The following is an 18,148-nucleotide window of genomic DNA, read 5'->3' as shown; positions in this document are numbered from 1 at the left end:
CTGTAGCGGTTACTGTGTACTGTAGCGGTCACTGTGTTACTGTAGCGGTTACTGTGTTACTGTAGCGGTCACTGTGTTACTGTAGCGGTTACTGTGTTACTGTAGTGGTCACTGTGTACTGTAGCAGTTACTGGGTTACTGTGTTACTGTATCGGTTACTGTGTTACTGTAGCGGTTACTGTGTTACTGCAGCGGTCACTGTGTTACTGTGTTACTGTATCGGTTACTGTGTTACTGTAGCGGTTACTGTGTACTGTAGCGGTTACTGTGTACTGTAGCGGTCACTGTGTTACTGTAGCGGTTACTGTGTTACTGTAGCGGTCACTGTGTTACTGTAGCGGTTACTGTGTTACTGTAGTGGTCACTGTGTACTGTAGCAGTTACTGGGTTACTGTGTTACTGTATCGGTTACTGTGTTACTGTATCGGTTACTGTGTTACTGTAGCGGTCACTGTGTTACTGTAGCGGTTACGGTACTGTGATGGTTACTTTGTTCCTGTATTGGTTACTTTGTTCCTGTAGCGGTTACTGTGTTACTGTAGCGGTCACTGTGTTACTGTAGCGGTCACTGTGTTACTGTAGCGGTTACTGTATACAACGTATCCTTGTCCTGCCTGGTTCTCTCAGCCTCGGTCCGTGTAAATCTCTCCAGGTGTTTCTGAAACCAGCGGGGCCACCATTTTTTATACCTCAGTAACACCCCATTACTTTCCCTAATTCCGCCACTCCCGTGCAGACTGCAGCCACAGCTCCCAGTTCCCGCCCAGAACGGCTTCTTTGCCCTTCTGCACACGGGGGCCCCTCTCCCTCCTGGATGATCTCCTTGGGACACAGACCAGTAGTGAGACTGCCGGGTCACAGAGCGTGCGCGGTTCTATAGCCCTTTGGGCACAGTTCCAGATTGCTCTCCAGAACGTTTGGATCAGTCTAGAGGCCCTTTTTACAGATGAGAAACCATGGCAGCCACAGAAGTTAAAAGACTTGCGAAGGCCTCGGAGTTAGCACAGGAAAGAGACAGGATTTGGAGCCAAGTCCTTCGGATCCAAGCTCAGGGACCTCTGTGAACGCTTCCTGAGGGCAAGGTCTGGGCCGCGCCTGCGCAACGAATGCTCCAAACAAAGGGCTGTGGAACTTAGTGGAAGTTGGAGATTTACCGCCCAGTTCTTCAGGCGCGTCTAGGGCAGCTCTGAGAGAAGTCCCGCCCCTTTCCCTTTTTCTAAGCTACGGCCTTCTAAATTGAGGCCCTATCCGGATGATTGACAGTCCTTGAAGCCAATCATCTGTCCTGTTTCTGCCGAAGCTTCGCTTCGGGGGCGGGACTTCCTGTGCCGGTTGCTAAGACAATCTTGTTTCCCTCCTTGACAACGCCAGGGAGGCGGCTGCGGCGGTGCTGGGGGCCAGGCGGCGGGAGCAGGTGAGGGCGGCCCCGGGGGGCTGGGGGAGGGCGCCCTGCGGCCGTGTCCGGCCCCCGCCCCGGACCTGCACGGCGCCGGGCTCGGAGCCCCCGGAGCTGCGAGGCCTCGTCTCGAAGGCCCCGGCTGCCTGCCTGGCGCCCGCCGACCCTTAGCCCCGGCCCGGCGGCCGGGGGGACCCTCCGCACCCCCAGCCGCCTGGCTGACCGCCCCGGCTTGGCGCTGCCCCTCGGCGGGCCTCAGTTTATCCGTCTGTAAAACGAGGGGCCCGCCCCCGCTGGCCCCAGATCCGTGACCTGGATTCCGACTCCGCCAGGGCTATTTACCCCCGGGGAAGCCCCTTCGCCACTCTGTGCCTCAGTTTCCTCGTCTCTAATATGAGGGAGTTGATTTAGAAGTCCTCCAATGTCCCGTCCGTCCCTGAATCTGTGGCCCGGATTCAAACTCTGCAGGGCGACTCACTTGTGTGACCCCCCCGAAGCCCTTTCTCCACTCCGTGCCTCAGTTTCCTCATCTGTAAAAAGAGGGGGTGGCCTAGCCGGCTGTTCGAACTTCAGATTTATGACCCCGAGACTCTCGTGTGTCCAAAAGTAGGTTCCTTCCCCAAAAGTGCCCTCGTTCTGATTTCTTCCTAATTCATTTCATTCAATAAACTCTTCTCCCTTGGTCAGCCCTTCATTTCCTATCCATGTCATCTCGAATTCTGTCCCCCTTTTCTGTGCCCTTGGCCTCTGCTCTCTTGTTCTCACCAACAACTTGGCTCCTCTATCATGCCTGTCTTCTTATTTCTTCTCTCTTCCCTCTGCCTGCAGACTTGTCCTCTCCTTGCAGCCTTTTAAAATATTGTACCTTCACTTGATCCTCCCTCCCCTCTTCTCCCTTAATGTCTTTTTCTTTCCTTTCTCGTCCTTACAAGCCTGGCTTCCACTCCCCAGTCACTGTTATTTCCATTTTCCTCCCTTTGCTTCTCCTTTCTCCACCTTGCTTCCACCTCCCTCCCCAACAGGAAATTGCTTTCATTTTCCCGTTTCTCTTTTCTAATATCCTGTTCATTTCTCAGCCTCTTGCCACCTGGTGGGCTTTCTTCCGGTCTGAAAGCACCCCTCCAATGAGCTTTGCGATGCTCGATCCAGGAACTGTTTTTGTTTCTCATCTTGTCCTCTGCAGTGTGACATCTTGTTTCTGGATACTCTTGTATCTTGGCTTTGGCTACTTGTGGATGCAACTCCCCAGGCATTGATTTGGCCCTCCTCTCTCTGTCTCTCTGTGTGAGAGAGACAGAGACTCTCTATGAGTATCTGCTTCTCTCTTTGTCTTGTTCCTTCCCTCTCTCTCTCTCTCTCCCTCCTCTCTCTCTCTCTCTCTCTCTCTCTCTCTCTCTCTCTCTCTCTCTCTCTCTCTCTCTCTCTCTCTCTCCCTCCCTCCTCTCTCTCCCTCCTTTCTCTCTCTCTCTCTCTCTCTCTCTCTCTCTCTCTCTCTCTCTCTCTCTCTCTCTCTCTCTCTCTCTCCCTCTCTCTCCCTCCTTTCTCTCTCTCTCTCTCTCTCTCTCTCTCTCTCTCTCTCTCTCTCTCTCTCTCTCTCTCTCTCTCCCTCTCTCTCTCTCCCTCCTTTCTCTCTCTCTCTCTCTCTCTCTCTCTCTCTCTCTCTCTCTCTCTCTCTCTCTCTCTCTCTCTCTCTCTATCTCTTTCACTTCCTCTGGCTCTCTCAATCTTCCTCTCCCTCTCCTTTGTCTCTCTTGATGATCTCATCAGTTTCCATGAGTTCAGCCATCGTCTCTCTGCAGAAGACTCTCTGATCTACAAACCCAGTTCTCATTTCTCTCATGTACTAGGCTTGGATCTCTACCTGTCAGTTAGGGAGCTCCAATGCAACCCGCCAAATTGAAACATATCTTTCCCCCCAGTCTACCTCTCCTGACTTACTTATTCCTGCTGGTTATGCTACCAGTCTTCAGTGACCCACCTACAAAGCCTTGAAAATAGTGCTTCACTCTTATTACCTTCCATATTCAATGGGTTATCAATATAACTAATTCTTCCCCTACCACCTCTTGCATCTCCATTCACACCACAACCATCCCAGTTCAGTTTCTCCCACTCCTAGGACTTCCAACAGAGCCTCCTAAAGGGTCTCTTTGTATCTGATCTCTGCCCCTTCCAGTCCATCCTCTGACAGTTGTCAGATTGATATTCCTTGAGCACCAGTCTCTCTATTGGCTCAGGAAGATTCCTTATTACTTTGAGAATAAAATGCAAACTTCTCTGTTTGGCATTTAAAGCCTTTCACAGCCTGACTGCAGCCTATCTTTCCAGCAGATTACACATCACTCCCCCTCACATATTTTTTGAGCCAGACTGGCCTACTTAACCGTTTTCCTATCCACAACATCCACCCCCCATTTCTAGGACTGTACAACCTGTCCCCTCTAGCTTCTGTTTGCCAGCCTCTTAGAATCCCTGGTAACTTTCTAGATTCAGCTCAAGGGCCACCTGCTTCAGCAGGCAGGTAGAAGAGAGAGAATGTTGGGATTGAAGTCAGCGAGAGCTAGGTTCAAAATCCTGCCCCAGCTACCTATTGGCTCTGTGATTGAGCAATTTTCCTATCCTTTCTGTGCCTCAGTTCCTCATTATGCAAAGTCAGGTTGTAGAACTCAATGGCCTATAAGGTTTAACTCTAAATCTATGATCCTAATTCGCCAAGTTCTCAGGACCTCCTAAGTACATTGTATGTATCTTTCACATACTTATTTCTGTATACATGTTGTATGCCTTTGGTACACAAGGGGAAGAGGTGGTAGTTTCCACCATGAAGAAATGTCCTAATGCTAAGACTAAAGAAGGCAGGGGAGAAAAGAGTAGTGATCAATTCCATGTAATTGGATAAAGGAACATGAGGGAAGTCACAGAGAAAGGGGGGGAGCTAGCATAGAACTGGAAGAGATCTCAACCATCTGATCCAGTCCATTTCTGAAGAGAAAGCCCCTTCCCTAAGATGGTCTTTTTGTCCCCCTGCCATCCTTTGAAGGCAGATCCTCATCCTTTCTCTGCTCCGTTGTCAAAATAACCCTCAACTCTACCTGGAATCCATCCCCAAACATCACACTGATGATGTGATTTCTCTACCCAGAGGCCTTTGAGAGCTCCTTGTTGCCTGTTTAAAAAGCCCTAGTGCATCTGCCTGACTTTCCTGACTTTCCCCTGTGGTCTCTCTTTGTCGGAGGGTTTTGCTCCTACTGACATCTGCATCTAGGGTGCTCTCCCCTACCCACTTTTCTCATCTCACAAGGCCCGGCCAAAACGCCACTTCTGTGAATCCTCATTGAGCTTTTGGCTCGTACTTTTCCTGATTCTTACCCCAGGTCCTGCAATCACTTTCTACCTTGTTTCTGGATTATATGTGGCTTTTCTATATAAGTAATCCTAAGAAGCAGAGCTTGTGGGAAGACTGGGCCTTCTTGAAACAGTGGAAAGCATGCCAGGCCATGAGTGGGGAGGCGCAGGGCCCTGCACATACTGGTGCCCAGTCAGTGGTGGTCTGATAAAAGCAGGTGGAAGAGAGGCAGTTCTGGGAGTGGAGAGACAGTACAGAGCAGGATGGGATGGGGAGCCAGGGAGGATATTTGCCTAGGGAAGGGGAACACTTAGAAGGAGGAGGAAGCTTCCCCAACCTCCCAGAGTTTTAGTTCTGGAGAGATTTCAGATGTCCTCCAGCCCAATCTGCCCCTTGGCAGGCTGCTCTGCCTCAGTGGAAAGTGTTGGAATTGGAATCGGCACAGCCAAGCCATCGCTGCATCCCCATTTGTAAAATGAGGGAATTGGGCTAGACCAGAGATGTCACTGACGTGGCCCTTTGAATGCCTTCTGGGGGTGAGACCTGAGCCAAAGTAAAGTGTACCTGGGAAACGCTTAAGGAAATACAAATTAAATAAAACCTAAGCAGTATTTCATTTTAAAACTGGGTCACTATGAGCTGGTAGGGATCTTTAGGTATGGTTTAGTGATCCCTGGTATACACCCCCAATAAGGTCCCTCTCAAAACTGATGATTATTTGATCTCTGACAAGTGGTCATCTATGTTGGACTTACAGACTAAGTGGAGAGGGAATTTCACAGTTCCTGGGGCAGCCCCTCCTGACCCAGTGGTGGACTGCAAATGAGGGCCATGAACTTCAGACTGCTCTCATCCACCTCACCCCAGCACAGGGGCGTAGAACTACCGATTATCTGTTTAACAAGTGTTTATCCCCTTCAAAAAGATGATGTGGAGGAGACGGTTATAGCAGTGGGTGGTCTTGTCAACCCCCTTCCTCCAACTCCCCCCAGTACTAGTAACTGGCAGTTGAAGATCATCTTTTCCTTAACTCTGTCTGGATGCTGAAGTTCTGAAGAATCCTTGGGGTGTCTGCCTTAATGTTCTTTGTTTCTTTGCATCCCCTAATCTTTAACCAGAGAGTGATGGGAAGAGGGGAGGTGATATATCGCTAGAGATGGAATTATGGGTTTGTGTATAAGAATATGTGGTTTCAGGGAGATGAACGAGAATGGACATGGAGCTTGGCTAGCCTTGTCTATACTTTATATAATGATAAGATTATCATTTCCTAGAGGTTCTGGGAGCTCTGCATGAGAGAGAGAGAGAGAGAGAGAGAGAGAGTGTATGTGCTGACAGTATGCTCCAAAGAGCTTCTAAGGATCTAAATCTATAAGAATATCCTCCTTCTTATAGTTAAAAATGGTCAATGGGGCAGCTAGGTGTTGCAGTGGATAGAGCACCCAGCCTTGAATTCAGGAGGACCCAAGTTCAAATCTGGTCTCAGACACTTACTACTTCCTAGCTGTGTGACCCTGGGCAAGTCACTTAACCTCAGCCTCAGGGGGGGGGAAAAAAAAAGAGAGAAAAATGGTCAGTGAGGTTGAGTCTGTTTGCAGCCTAGCCCTAGAGTGAATGGAGAAAAATGGAAGAAGGTTTCTTCCAAAATAGAAGCATTTTATTTCTAGCCACCATATAAACATGATTGATTGAGAATGGGAGATGTGCAGCCAAAAGCTCTGGGGGCTGCTCACCCTGTGGCCCTTGCTGGCCACTTGAGTGTAATGTTCTGTTGTCTCCAGAGACTGCTGATCGCTCTCTGGGAGGAGATCTGCTGTCTCAACTCAATCTCTTGGCCACCAACTCTGACCTAGAGTAGAGACTCCACTCCCTTGCTCAGTGTTGCTTCTTTTATCCTCCCAGAGAATGGGCGTGGAATAACTCAGGGGCTTCTGGGAAAAAATTCTTCAACCAATGAACTTGCTCCTCTTAAACATTAAGCTCCTCCCCAGAAGTTCAAAGGGGTAAAACTCTCTTCAAAGGCCAGAACTAGAGAATTGTTAAGTACTGACTTAGCACTTAGTAAGAACCTAACATCTCCCCCTTTCTTTTGATTTAGAACATAGGGTGGTCATGACCTTGAAACATAAATCCATCAATATGGGAGGTATTACACATAATTACATAGATTACATAAACACATAGTAACATAGTAAAATAATACATGCTAGAAGTATGTAACAAATAACATGATCAAATAATCATAAATTGAGAATTTATAAATGTCCAAAGGTCCATTGTCCATTAGTCTCATCTTGTGTTAGGAAATCCAATGATTCCTGCTGGTTTTAAAGTTCTTTAACAGTCTTATTAGCCATGCTCTTTCAGTGTGAGATGTTTCTTAGTTTTTCTCCTTTGTTTTGAGGTCTTTCTCTTTTTCTGTCTCTCTCTGATGGACAAGGCAAATATGACTCATTGGCACCCATCTGATTCCTTTTCCATCTGAAGAAATACAAGCAAACCCTCTCCCCCAGGCAGTTAATCTATCTAATTTCCTTCTATTTACCACTTTCTAAATCTCTTCTCATCATCTGGCAATTACATTGGAATTGTTTGCACTGGACACAGCCCTGTTGGTTGAAAAGGCCTGTATTCTCCCCAAGTGTAATCAATTTTTGCAATATGATTGCTTTTTGGCTGACTTATCAGGTAATCCCTTTTTGCCATGTGATTGCTTTTCTGCTGGTTGATCAAATCAGAGTCCTGACCTTCTAAAGGCTCTTTGGGTGTAACGTCAGCTGCCATCATGCCCCAAGTCTTTTTTGCCTGGGGCCCTGGACCTGGGCCCCTCATCCCGTTTCCCTGAATTAGTCTACACTCTGATGCCCAATGGAATCCTCTGTTGCATTTTGGACATGGGGTATTGGGTCTTGTTCTCCCACCCTGTCTTCTCACTCTATCTCCATATGTACACTGAGCTCTTAGATGTCCAATTTTTCCACATTGGAAACATCGACGAATTTCTCTAGAAGTCCTTTGCCAAGAGGGACCCTGTCTTTCCATGTTCCGGGTGTAAAAAGCATTTGTTCCCACTGTAGCACATCGTCTTATGATCTCCTCTAAAGAAGCATCTTTGTCTAATCCTCATATAATTGTTTTGCAAATCTCATTGGCATTTTCCTTAGCCAGATGTCTGGTCATTATTTCTGTAGCTGCATTTTCTCCAATAGTTCTTTTGACAGCAGTTTGCAAACGTCCCACAAAATCCGCAAAAGGTTCATTGGGACCTTGCTCTATTTTAGTGAAAGCTCCCCCCTGATATTTCTGTGCAGGGAGGACACCCCAAGCTTTTATTGTAGCCTTAGCAATTTTCTCATACACTGTCATGGGATATTTAACTTGTTCTGAATTCTCTCCATAGTGACCTTCACCAGCTAATTGCTCAAAAGTGAATTATGTGTTAACTCCTATTTCCAAATTGCATCTGACTTGGATTTTACATAATTCATGAAACTCCACAAGCCACAATAAGTTTTGTCCAGGTTCTAGACATGTCATTGCTATGGATTTCCAATCATTTGGGGTTAGGACTTCATAAGACAAATCATCTAGTAACATTTTAACATAAGCTGATGTAGCCCCATAAAGGATACAACCTTTTTTCAAATCTTTAATTTTATTCAAATCTAAAGGTGCATATCTTCTCCTTTTTTGACCTACAGAGTCAATCTCTTCAATCACAGGATATGCATGTATAAAATCATTTATATCCTGTCCTTCTCTCTTAGCTTTAACCAATGCTTTTTCTAATCTTGTCATAGGCTGCTTTTATAGGTGATTCTGTTTGTGTTTCTGCCTCTTCCCCTCCTCTTTCTTCCTCCACCCCTGAGGGTGGAGTTGATGTGGGATTGTCAATAATCTGCTCTCTAGGCAGGGTTGAAGCTTCTTCAAGAGAATTAGAATCATCACATCCTAATTCATCATTTAAATCCCCTTGCTCTTGGGTAAGATCTTGATCTTTCCTTTTTTCCCTCACACTTCCTCCTCTGTTCATTTTTAATACTTTTCCTTCTCCCACAACTTGCTTGATAGTTTAAGGCTAATTGAACTACATTGTAGATATAAAATACCTCTGCAGAAATTGAATGAGGCCCATTTTTTGTGTGAAATTCTTTCATTTCAAGTCCCACTAGCTTCCAGTTATCGACATTTATTTTTTTTTCCTCTAAGAACCAAGGGGATGTGCATCTTAATGCAGCCAAGAGTTTAGCAATCTGTACCCAGGTTACAAGTAAACTCTGCTCCTCAATTATCTTAATTATACTCTCTATAGTACCACTTCTGATTGGGGCTGGAGCTGAGGCTGCTGCTGGGGCTGAGTCGGCTGAGGTCGAGGGATTGTCTTTAGCTAACATCTGCCCCATTTCAGCTATAAGAGATTGCTGATTTAGCCCTTAACAAGGTAAGTTCCTTATTTGTCTATTAGAACACTCACTTAATCTTTAACAAAGTTTCCTTGTTACGGTTATTTCTGAATCAGAAAGTCTTTTCCACTGGAATCTGAATCGGAGGTTTTTCCACTGGAGTCAGGATCGAGTCAGTCTGAGGGTCCCTGTTCGGGTGCCAAATTGTGAAGGTCCGGTCTAGCTCCTCTGAAGGGCTCAGAATAAGTCCTTGTCAGGATAAGCAAAAGTCCTTGCCCCACGTTGTGGACGCCAATATGTAATGTTCTGTTGTCTCCAGAGACTGCCAATCACACTCTGGGAGGAGATCTGCTGTCTCAACTCAATCTCTCAGCAGCCAAATGTGACCTAGAGTAGAGACTCTACTCCCTTGCTCAATGTTGCTTCTTTTATCCTCCCAGAGAATGGGCGTGGAATAACTCAGGGGCTTCTGGGAAAAAATACTTCAACCAATGAACTTGCTCCTCTTAAACATTAAGCTCCTCCCCAGAAGTTCAAAGGGGTAAAACTCCCTTCAAAGGCAGGAACTAGAGAATTAGTAAGAACCTAATATCTCATTATCTCATTAGCACCTTAGTAAGAATCTAACACTTGACTACCTGCCCAGTGCTCACTACCCCCAAGCCTCTGCTTTCTCTCCTGTTCTCTTATGGCATTGAAGTAGGTAGTTTGTGTGTTCTGCCACAAATGGTGCCTAATAAATGCTGCTTGTTCATAATACATGTTTGGGTATTCCAGGTGCCTTTTAGTTCCTCTAACACTTCTGATTTGTAATTGTCTGCCCAATGTTTTTCTGAAACAAAACTAAGCAGTGTTTTAAGCATCTCCCCAATCACAAGAGCTAGATTTCATTTTGAAGTGTCTGAGATTCGTAGAGTCTGATCTCCTGGTTCCTGTTGCCTAGGAGAAGCCTTTCTATGAGGCACTGATTGCCAGGATTGTTGGAAAGAGCTCCTGGGGTAGACTTTGTCAATGAGAACGATCAAAAGGAGAGAGGACAAGGACCCAGGGAGGCTTGGTATTCAAGCACAGTGATGGATTCTGTGGAGACTGGCTCTGGGAGGTAGCCTGAAGTCATCAGGATTAAGGCTGTGGTTAGGTTTTAAATTATTCAAGTGCTTGCTTTTAAGCCTGACCTGATTCCAATTTGGCCTCCTCAGCCCATAAGAACTAGTTACACATAAGGACCCAAAGGGCTTTGGAGAGTTCATTTTCTCACCTTGGTGCTGTGTAGAATGCCCAAGTTTATTTTCACTGGAAATTTTATTTGTTTTTTAAACCAATTTAAATCCAGTATCATTCAGTGGGAATGAAAGAAAGTCATAAATGATCCCATCTTATTATCATGGCGTGATCTTTTTATCTGGTACTTGACAGTGTAGAAAGTGCTATTTTTGTACCAACATGAGGCAAAAGCATAACATTCCCATTTTACAGATGAAGAAGCTGAGTCAAAGAAGTTGGTATTTGTCCACAGTCAATGAGTCAATCATCAACATGAGGCAAAAGCATAATATTCCTATTTTACAGATGAAAGAACTGAGCCAAAGTGGATACTTGCCCAAAATCAGAAAGTATCAATCATCATCATAGCTGACATCTTGATGACTCTTTAGTAAGCTTTACAAAGTGCTTTCTTCACAACCATCCTGTGAGTAAAGTAGAGCACATGTCACTGACCCCATTTTATAGATGAAGAAAGTGGGGTTCACCCTCTTTACAGCTGTGTGATAAGTCCCTTAATGTCTCTGATCTTCTGTTTCCTTGTCTTTAAAAAGGAGATTGTAAGAGTAGCACCTTGTACTTCCTAGAGTGATGAGATCAACATTTTAGCATGCTAAGCAAATCTGAGTTATTAGGAGGAGAAACAGAAGCTGCCATCTTTGAAATGCCTTCTTTCCTCAGGATACCCAGTATCCAGATGTCTGGATGGCCCTGAGCATTTTAGGAACACCAGCAGGCTACTAACCTTGACATCAGTCTTGAGTGGAACCTTTATTAATGAAGGGAAGGTAGAAGTAAAGAGCTAGGAGACTAGCTGAGAGGCGTGACTTCACATGAATCAAGAGAGGCTTTGGTGAGTTGAAAATCTTGAGCCGAGTCAAGCAAGATTTTACTTGGGAAATTACCAGCCTCTAGTGTGGCCACAGACAACAGTCCTGGTCTCCATCCAGAAGACTCAGCCCAGAGCATCAGAGGAGAAAAAGTAGAGCCAATGATACTCGCCTGGGGACTTGGAGTTCACAGGGTGAGTGAGGAAGGAAAGAACCAGCTGCTGGAGAAGCCTCCTTCCTCTGCCAGTTCATGGCAGAGCTCCCAAGCACAACCTGGGCTGATCATTTGCTGCCAGAGAGAAGATGGAGCATCCAGGAGGGAGCCAGCCATTCAGGATGGTCCTTTATTGGCCAAGTAATATCATGGTACAGAAGGTCAGCAGGAAGCAAGGAGAAGAGGAGGTTATTTAATCAACTCCCTGCCTGGAGTATATTAGCCTAATAATTCTCCCTTCTGAAGCAACTTGGTTGACCCTTTGTCTTGCACAGCCAGAATGAGTTGCATAGCCACTGTGCAAGATTAACTGTGGGCCCCCACCCCGTGCATCCTTCCTGCTGGAAAGGGCTGGGCCACTTCAGAGACTTCTCATAGAATGGGAGGGAGGAGAGGGCAATGAAAGCTGGATTGGAAGAGAAGACTGGATGCCGAGAGACCTCTTAGAAAGCTGGTTGGAAGCATGACTAATTGGAATTGGGAATTGAGCAGAGGTGCCAGCAACAAACATTGTGGTAAAAAAGAATTGGTAGCTGATCATCTGGGAAAGGTGAAAGACAGAGACAGAGAGAGAGAGAAAGAGAGAGAGAAGACAGAAAGAGAGAGAGAGAAAGAGAGAGAGAGAGAGAGAGAGAGAGAGAGAGAGAGAGAGAGAGAGAGAGAGAGAGAGGGAGAGAAAGAAGGCTAAGGAATCATGTGTGAGGGACACAGCAAATAGCCAAACCCCAGGCAGAAATAGTGACATCATGAGGAGGAATGGCTGTGTTTTGGATGTATTGAGGTACCATTGGGATAGCCGATTTGTAGAGAGATGGGAATTTAAGTTTAGTTCTCAGAAGGGCTGGAGAAAAAGTTTGGGAAGTTGTTTGCATAATGATGATCACTGAAACCAAGAGAGCATTTGCCAAAGGAGAGCAAAAAGAACATAAGAGAGAAAAGAGAAAAGGACCCAGGAGCGGCTTGAGGAGAAGAGGAGTCACTATGGAAATGGAGAAGAGGCACTTGGAGAAGAGTGGGATACAGTGTAAGCGCTAAGTCCAGATTTATTGAATGAGGGAGACCTTATGAGGAAAGGGCATTGAGTCACACGAGGTGGTCAACAGTGCGATTCTGCAGAGATAAGGAAAAGGCCAGGTGGTAAAATGTCGGAGAGAGAATGAGAGATATGAAAGTAGAGGCGTCCAATGTAGATGATATTTTCAAGAAATTTAGCAGTGAAGGTGAAGACAGAGATGTGTTGGATGGCAGCTGGATGGCTTAGAAAGAGAAGGTTCTTTGTCACCATAAAATGCCATGTAATTTATCAGTTTCTCAGGAATTATTATTGTAAAGTGCCCATGAGCAACAATAGTAAATTTAAGGAAAAGATTCTATTGGGTTATGGCAACAGTTTTTTATTAGTTTTTTTTTTCAAAACTATGCATAGATAATTCTGCAACATTGGCACTTGCAAAACCTTTGTTTCAGTTTCCCCCCCTTTTCCCAAGCCCTCCCCCAGATGGCAAGTGGTCCAATACATGTTAAACATGGTAGAAATATATGTTAAATCCAATATATATTTCAACATTTTTGATGAAGAAGGTAGTGTGATGGTCTGGTCTAGCTCCTCTGAAGGGCTCAGAATAAGTCCTTAAATGTGAAGGTCTGGGCTAGCTCCTCTGAAGGGCTTAGAATAAGTCCTTGTCAGGATAAGCAAAAGTCCTTGCCCCACGTCGGGCGCCAATATGTAACATGCTGTTGTCTCCAGAAACTGCCGATCGCTCTCTGGTCTAGAGGAGAGACTTCTTCCTCCAGAGAGCCGCCTCAAGTCTGGTCCAAACAAGACTCTCTCTCCTCCAGAGAGCCGCTCTAACTCTGACCTAGAACAGAGACTCTCTATCTCTGGAGTGCTGCCCTCTTTTATCCTCCCAGAGAATGGGCGTGGGATAATGCAAGGGCTTCTGGGAAAAATTACTTCAACCAATGAATTTGCTCCTTCCCAGGAGTTTACAAGTAAAACTCCCAGTAAAGGCCGGAACTAGAGAATTATTAAGTACCGACTTAGCACTTAGTAAAAACCTAATATCTCATTATCTCAGTAGCACTTAGTAAGAACCTAACAGAGATGATGCAGGTCAATCTACTCAAAGAAACATTTGGATAAATATTACTGCTGCTGCTCCTGCTATTCATAACCATGGAATTCTGGAGTGTGTTAGAGGGAAAAGAGACTTTCCCAAGACCCCCTAGTTGAGTAAGTGATGGGGCTGGAGATAGAGCTCTGATCTCTCACTTGCCTGCCAGGATTCCATTATGTTTTCACATACACTCTTTCATTTCACTCTTATTTCGAGGCATTAGGGACAGGTTGTATTATCCCCACTTAACTAACATAGACGCCCACAGTGGAGCCAGACCTAGCACCCTCATTAGTCCAGCTGACCAGGAGGGCTAAAGAGTTCACCAGAGAGCCAGTTGCTCTTCTTTGCTCATGGCTTCTGCCAACAAGAATTAGGACCAAGTCTCCCTGTGGAGTCACGATGCCCAGCACATCAGAAACTTGTTTGTTCCTTAATGAATTGTCCAATACCGTCACCTAGGCTGTGCTTAGAGTGCCGTTGGCTGATAGTCAAGCTCTGTCTCCTCGTCAGAGCGTGGGCTTACAGCAGCGTCTCAGTATGTTCTTCCTTGGGCCTCGGCATCTCGTGTTGAATCATCCTCCAATCTGCAGACAAGTTGGCCATTTGGGAAGGGACGGTGGAGGCGTTCAGACGGGGGTGGGGGATCAGAGAGTTTCTGCCACCTTTCTAATTTGTGATTTGTGGTTTTAAAATCAACTTTCTTTGTCTGGTTTTTCCTGTTTTTAGCAGCATCCCCTTGAGGGGAGCATTCTCTCCTGCCTCTGAGACAGCTGGGCCTGCCTCCTTAGCCTTCCTGGCTCTCCCTAATTGCTACCATTAGCACCTCCCCAGGAGCACTCCTCTTTCTTCAGCTGTTCACAGTGGAAGGATCATGGGAGAAGAAACAAAGAAGGATGACGCAGATTACAAGAGACTACAGATCTTTCCTCTGGTCCGAGTAAGTTGTGCTAGAAGAGGAGAAAGGCCACTCAAGGGGCAGCCTTGGGGACGGGCCCTCTCAGAAACACCTTGAGGGACATCTCCCCTCTCAGTATCCCAGGGAGCTTCCTCAGGGCTGACAGGTTTTTCTTCCATTCTGAGGCAGGATTCAGACTGCTCTGAGGTTGTGGGTGAGGTGAGGTTGCTTGGCTCCTGGCTTGGCTATGTGTGACCCTGACTGAATCATGAAGCCCCCGTACCTCAGTTTCCCCGCATGGCCTCACTGGCTCTCCCTGCATCATCTCTGCAGACAGGCTTTGGGGCTTTCTCTCCCCCTCTGTGCTAAGAGTAGCTAACCCACTGGCTTAAGCTTGACGCTGGCCTGGCCTGGCAGCATCTTGTGCTGAGCCTTGTCTGTCTGTCTTTCCCTCCTCCCCCAGCACTCGGACATGCCGGAGGAGATGAGACTGGAGACCATGGAGTTGTGTGTCACCGCCTGTGAGAAGTACTCCAACAACAATGAGGTACCTGTCCCTGAAGGGCCCCAATGGGAGGCCGGGCCCCTGAGCTCAGAAACATCCAGTTCCCCCTGGGTTGTCAGTGGGGATGATGGGGGAAAGGAGAAAGGCTCTTTCTGAGATGCCTTTTGGAGCCATGCTCTTCTGAAGCAAGTTCCAGTAATCTCGGTGACCATTGGCCAATGCTGGGCCCAGGAGGAGCCCCCACAAGGCAGCCAGCCGTCCTTCAGAGTCACGGGGAAGCTGGGGAGGGTTTGGGACTGGGACCACAAGCCCGTGGGTGGGAGTTCTGAAGGGAAAGATCCCAGAGAGAACCAGCTGGTTCACCTTGTCCACGGGCAGGCAGGGTGAACCTAGGCCTGTGGCCTGGCCAGGAAAGAAAACAAAGATCCAGCCCCCTCCCCTCCCTCTCCAATGGGCCTCCGAGCATCCTGACGGCTGTGCTTTTCTATCAAAGGGGGGGACAGGGGGAGGTGTGACCGGATGTAAGAGGGGGGCTATGGGAGCTCTCCAGGGCTGCCCCGCCCTCCCGCGTGACGTTGGTCCGCCCTTCACAGAGTGCCGCCAAGATGATCAAGGAGACCATGGATAAGAAGTTCGGCTCCTCCTGGCACGTGGTGATCGGCGAGGGCTTCGGCTTCGAGATCACCCACGAGGTGAAGAACCTGCTGTACCTGTACTTTGGGGGCACGCTGGCCGTGTGCGTCTGGAAGTGCTCCTGACACAGGCCCCGCCCCTCCCGGCCCCGCCCCACCCCGCTGCTCTCCTCGGTGGGAAGCCTCAGGCCGGCCCTGGCTTTGGGAGGGAGCCCCGGGCCTTCTCTTTCTCTCCGTGTGTGTATTGTGTGTCTTTGTGGGCACTTCCCCTGGCACCTGGGTGCCTTACTTGTGCTTGTGTGTGTGTCCAAGTGTCTACCGTCTCACTCCGAGAGTTGGGATATGGGGGCAGCAGGCTCTGGGCCGGTGGGGCAGGGAAGGCGCCCCCAGAGTGGAGCCTGAGCCAGTTGGGAAGGGAGGGGTGCCCAGAGCTGCCCATGGCTCCTCCGAGCTTCCCTTCCCACAGCCTTTCAAGAGGCTCGGTGTCCCCTGCCTGCCGGGCGGCTTCCCTCCGGCTTCACTGGCCAGATTCAAGGGGCCAAAAGACCGAACCTCTCCTCCGGGCAGACAAGTGATTACTGCCCTTGTCCCCCAAAAAGGGAAGTAGCAGGACTCCCCACTTGACCTCCTAGTTTACTCACCCACTGCATCTTAAATAGACTGGCAGCAGAAGCAGCCACCCCCTCTGGGGGCCTCTCCCCCCTTTTTCTCTCCTCCCTCCACTAGGCCAAGTCAGCCTTTTTACACCTCCATCACCGCCGAGGGGGAGGGGCTGGAAACCCTCCCAAGTCACCGAGGGGGCGCCAGCGGCCTGGTTTGCCCTCCCCGGTGGGCCCCTAAGGCTGCTGCTACTTAGTCATCAGGGACCCTGAATATTTGTAAGACTTATTTCTCCGTCTTGGGTTTTCTATGTGATTTTTTTGACTGTGGGTTGGAGATGGGATTTAGTAGAAAGAAGAACTAACTGTATTTTACACAGCAGTTTTATTTATATGAATGTTTTTGGTTTTTACGATTAAAGTTACCAGAAACAGATTGTGGTCTCTATGCTTCTGAGTTGGGGTGAGGGCTGTGCTGAAAAGGTTCCTGGGGTGATGGGTCCGAGGGATGTTGAAGATCCTTGAGGTAGAGGCAACTGCAAAGAAACTATTAGCCCATGAGCCAAACCAGGATAACATCCCTCCATTACTCTATTTTTCCCCTGCTCATTCTATTCTCTCCTTCACTCCGACCCTCCTCAAAAGTGTTTTGTTGTTGAACACTTCCTCATTGCTCCCTGGAATATCATAGTCCAGGCTCTCTAGTTCTTTAAGGTAGAAGCTGCTAAATCTTGTGTTATCCCGACTGGTTCCACTATACTTGTTGTTTCTTTCTGGATGCTTGCAATATTTTCTTCTTGACCTGGGAGCTCTGGAATTTGGCTATATTTCTGGGAGTTTTTGTTCAGGGATCACTTTCAGCAGGTGATCAGAGGATTCTTTTCTATATTTTACCCTCTGGTTCTAGAATATCAGGATAGTTTTCCTTAATATCATTTTTTGAAAGATAATGTGTAAATTCTTTTTTAATCATAATTTTCAGATAGACCAATAATTTTAAAATTATCTCTCTTGGATCTGTTTTTTCAGGTCAATTGTTTTTCCAATGAGAGATTTCACATTATTTTCTATTTTTTCATTCTTTTGGCTTTGTTTTATTGTTTCTTGATTTTTCCTAAAATCATTAGCTTCCATTTGCTCAATTCTAATTTTCTTTCTTTTTCTAAAGCTTTTTATTTTCAAAACATGCACAGATAATTTTTTAACATTGACCCTTGCATAGCCTTGTGTTTCAGATTTTCCTCTCTTTCCCCCCAATCCCTTCTCTAGATGGCAAGCAATCCAATATAAGTTAAAAATGTTAAAATATATGTTAGATTCAATATGTGTAAACATATTTATACAGTTATCTTGCTGCACAAGAAAGATCAAATCAAAAAAGGAAAGAAAATGAGTAAAAAAACAAAATGCAAGCAAAAAAAAAAAAAAAAAAAAAAAAGGGTGAGAATGCTATGTTGTGATCCTTACTCAGTTCCCACAGTCCTCTCTCTGGGTGTGATTGGCTCTCTTCATTACAAGATCATTGGAACTGGCTTCAATCGTCTCTCAATTCTAATTTTCAAAGAATTATTTTCCTCACTGAGTTTTTGTACTTGCCCATTTGGCCAATCCCATCCCATCCCCACAGTTCCCATCTCATTTCCCCATTTGTCTCTCTTCATTGACAGCCATGATCCACCAGATAAAGTTCAGCCTCCTTTACTCAATGGTGGAGGCCCTCATGATCCACCTGAACCTCCCTTGCCAGGCTTTCTCCCATCCCATCCCTGCCCATACCCTTCACTTCATACAGACCAGTCCACACACTGTCCCACACTTCCTCCCTTCTGCCTTTAATCACATCAAGTCCTTGACCTAAAATGCTTTCCTCCAACTCTCTTCCACTTGAAATCTTCCCTCCATCCCTCAGATTGGACCTGTTCTAGGAAGCTCCTATCAGTCCACC

At 46.8% G+C, this 18,148-nt stretch overlaps 1 protein-coding gene across 6 annotated transcripts; it reads left to right on the top strand.

The window, feature by feature from the left end:
- Positions 1–1,140: 1,140 nt before the first annotated feature.
- On the top strand, positions 1,141–16,639 carry DNAL4 (dynein axonemal light chain 4). 6 transcript variants are annotated; one of them, XM_074271756.1, is made up of 5 exons: positions 1,315–1,414; positions 9,055–9,183; positions 14,302–14,509; positions 14,931–15,014; positions 15,566–16,639. In XM_074271756.1, the coding sequence occupies exons 3-5, from the start codon at positions 14,444–14,446 to the stop codon at positions 15,728–15,730; spliced, it is 315 nt and encodes a 104-aa protein (XP_074127857.1). In that variant the 5' UTR covers positions 1,315–1,414; positions 9,055–9,183; positions 14,302–14,443; the 3' UTR covers positions 15,731–16,639. The 6 variants fall into 6 exon arrangements, with proteins under 6 accessions (XP_074127854.1, XP_074127856.1, XP_074127857.1 ...); XM_074271751.1 differs by having other exon boundaries at positions 1,316–1,414; positions 14,299–14,509; XM_074271754.1 differs by lacking the exon at positions 1,315–1,414 and adding an exon at positions 1,478–2,002 and having other exon boundaries at positions 14,299–14,509.
- The last annotated feature ends 1,509 nt before the right edge of the window (positions 16,640–18,148 follow it).

The sequence above is a fragment of the Sminthopsis crassicaudata genome, chromosome 5 (assembly GCF_048593235.1).
Source record: "Sminthopsis crassicaudata isolate SCR6 chromosome 5, ASM4859323v1, whole genome shotgun sequence".
Lineage (NCBI taxonomy): Eukaryota > Metazoa > Chordata > Mammalia > Dasyuromorphia > Dasyuridae > Sminthopsis > Sminthopsis crassicaudata.
This window is presented reverse-complemented; position numbering and strand designations above follow the sequence as displayed.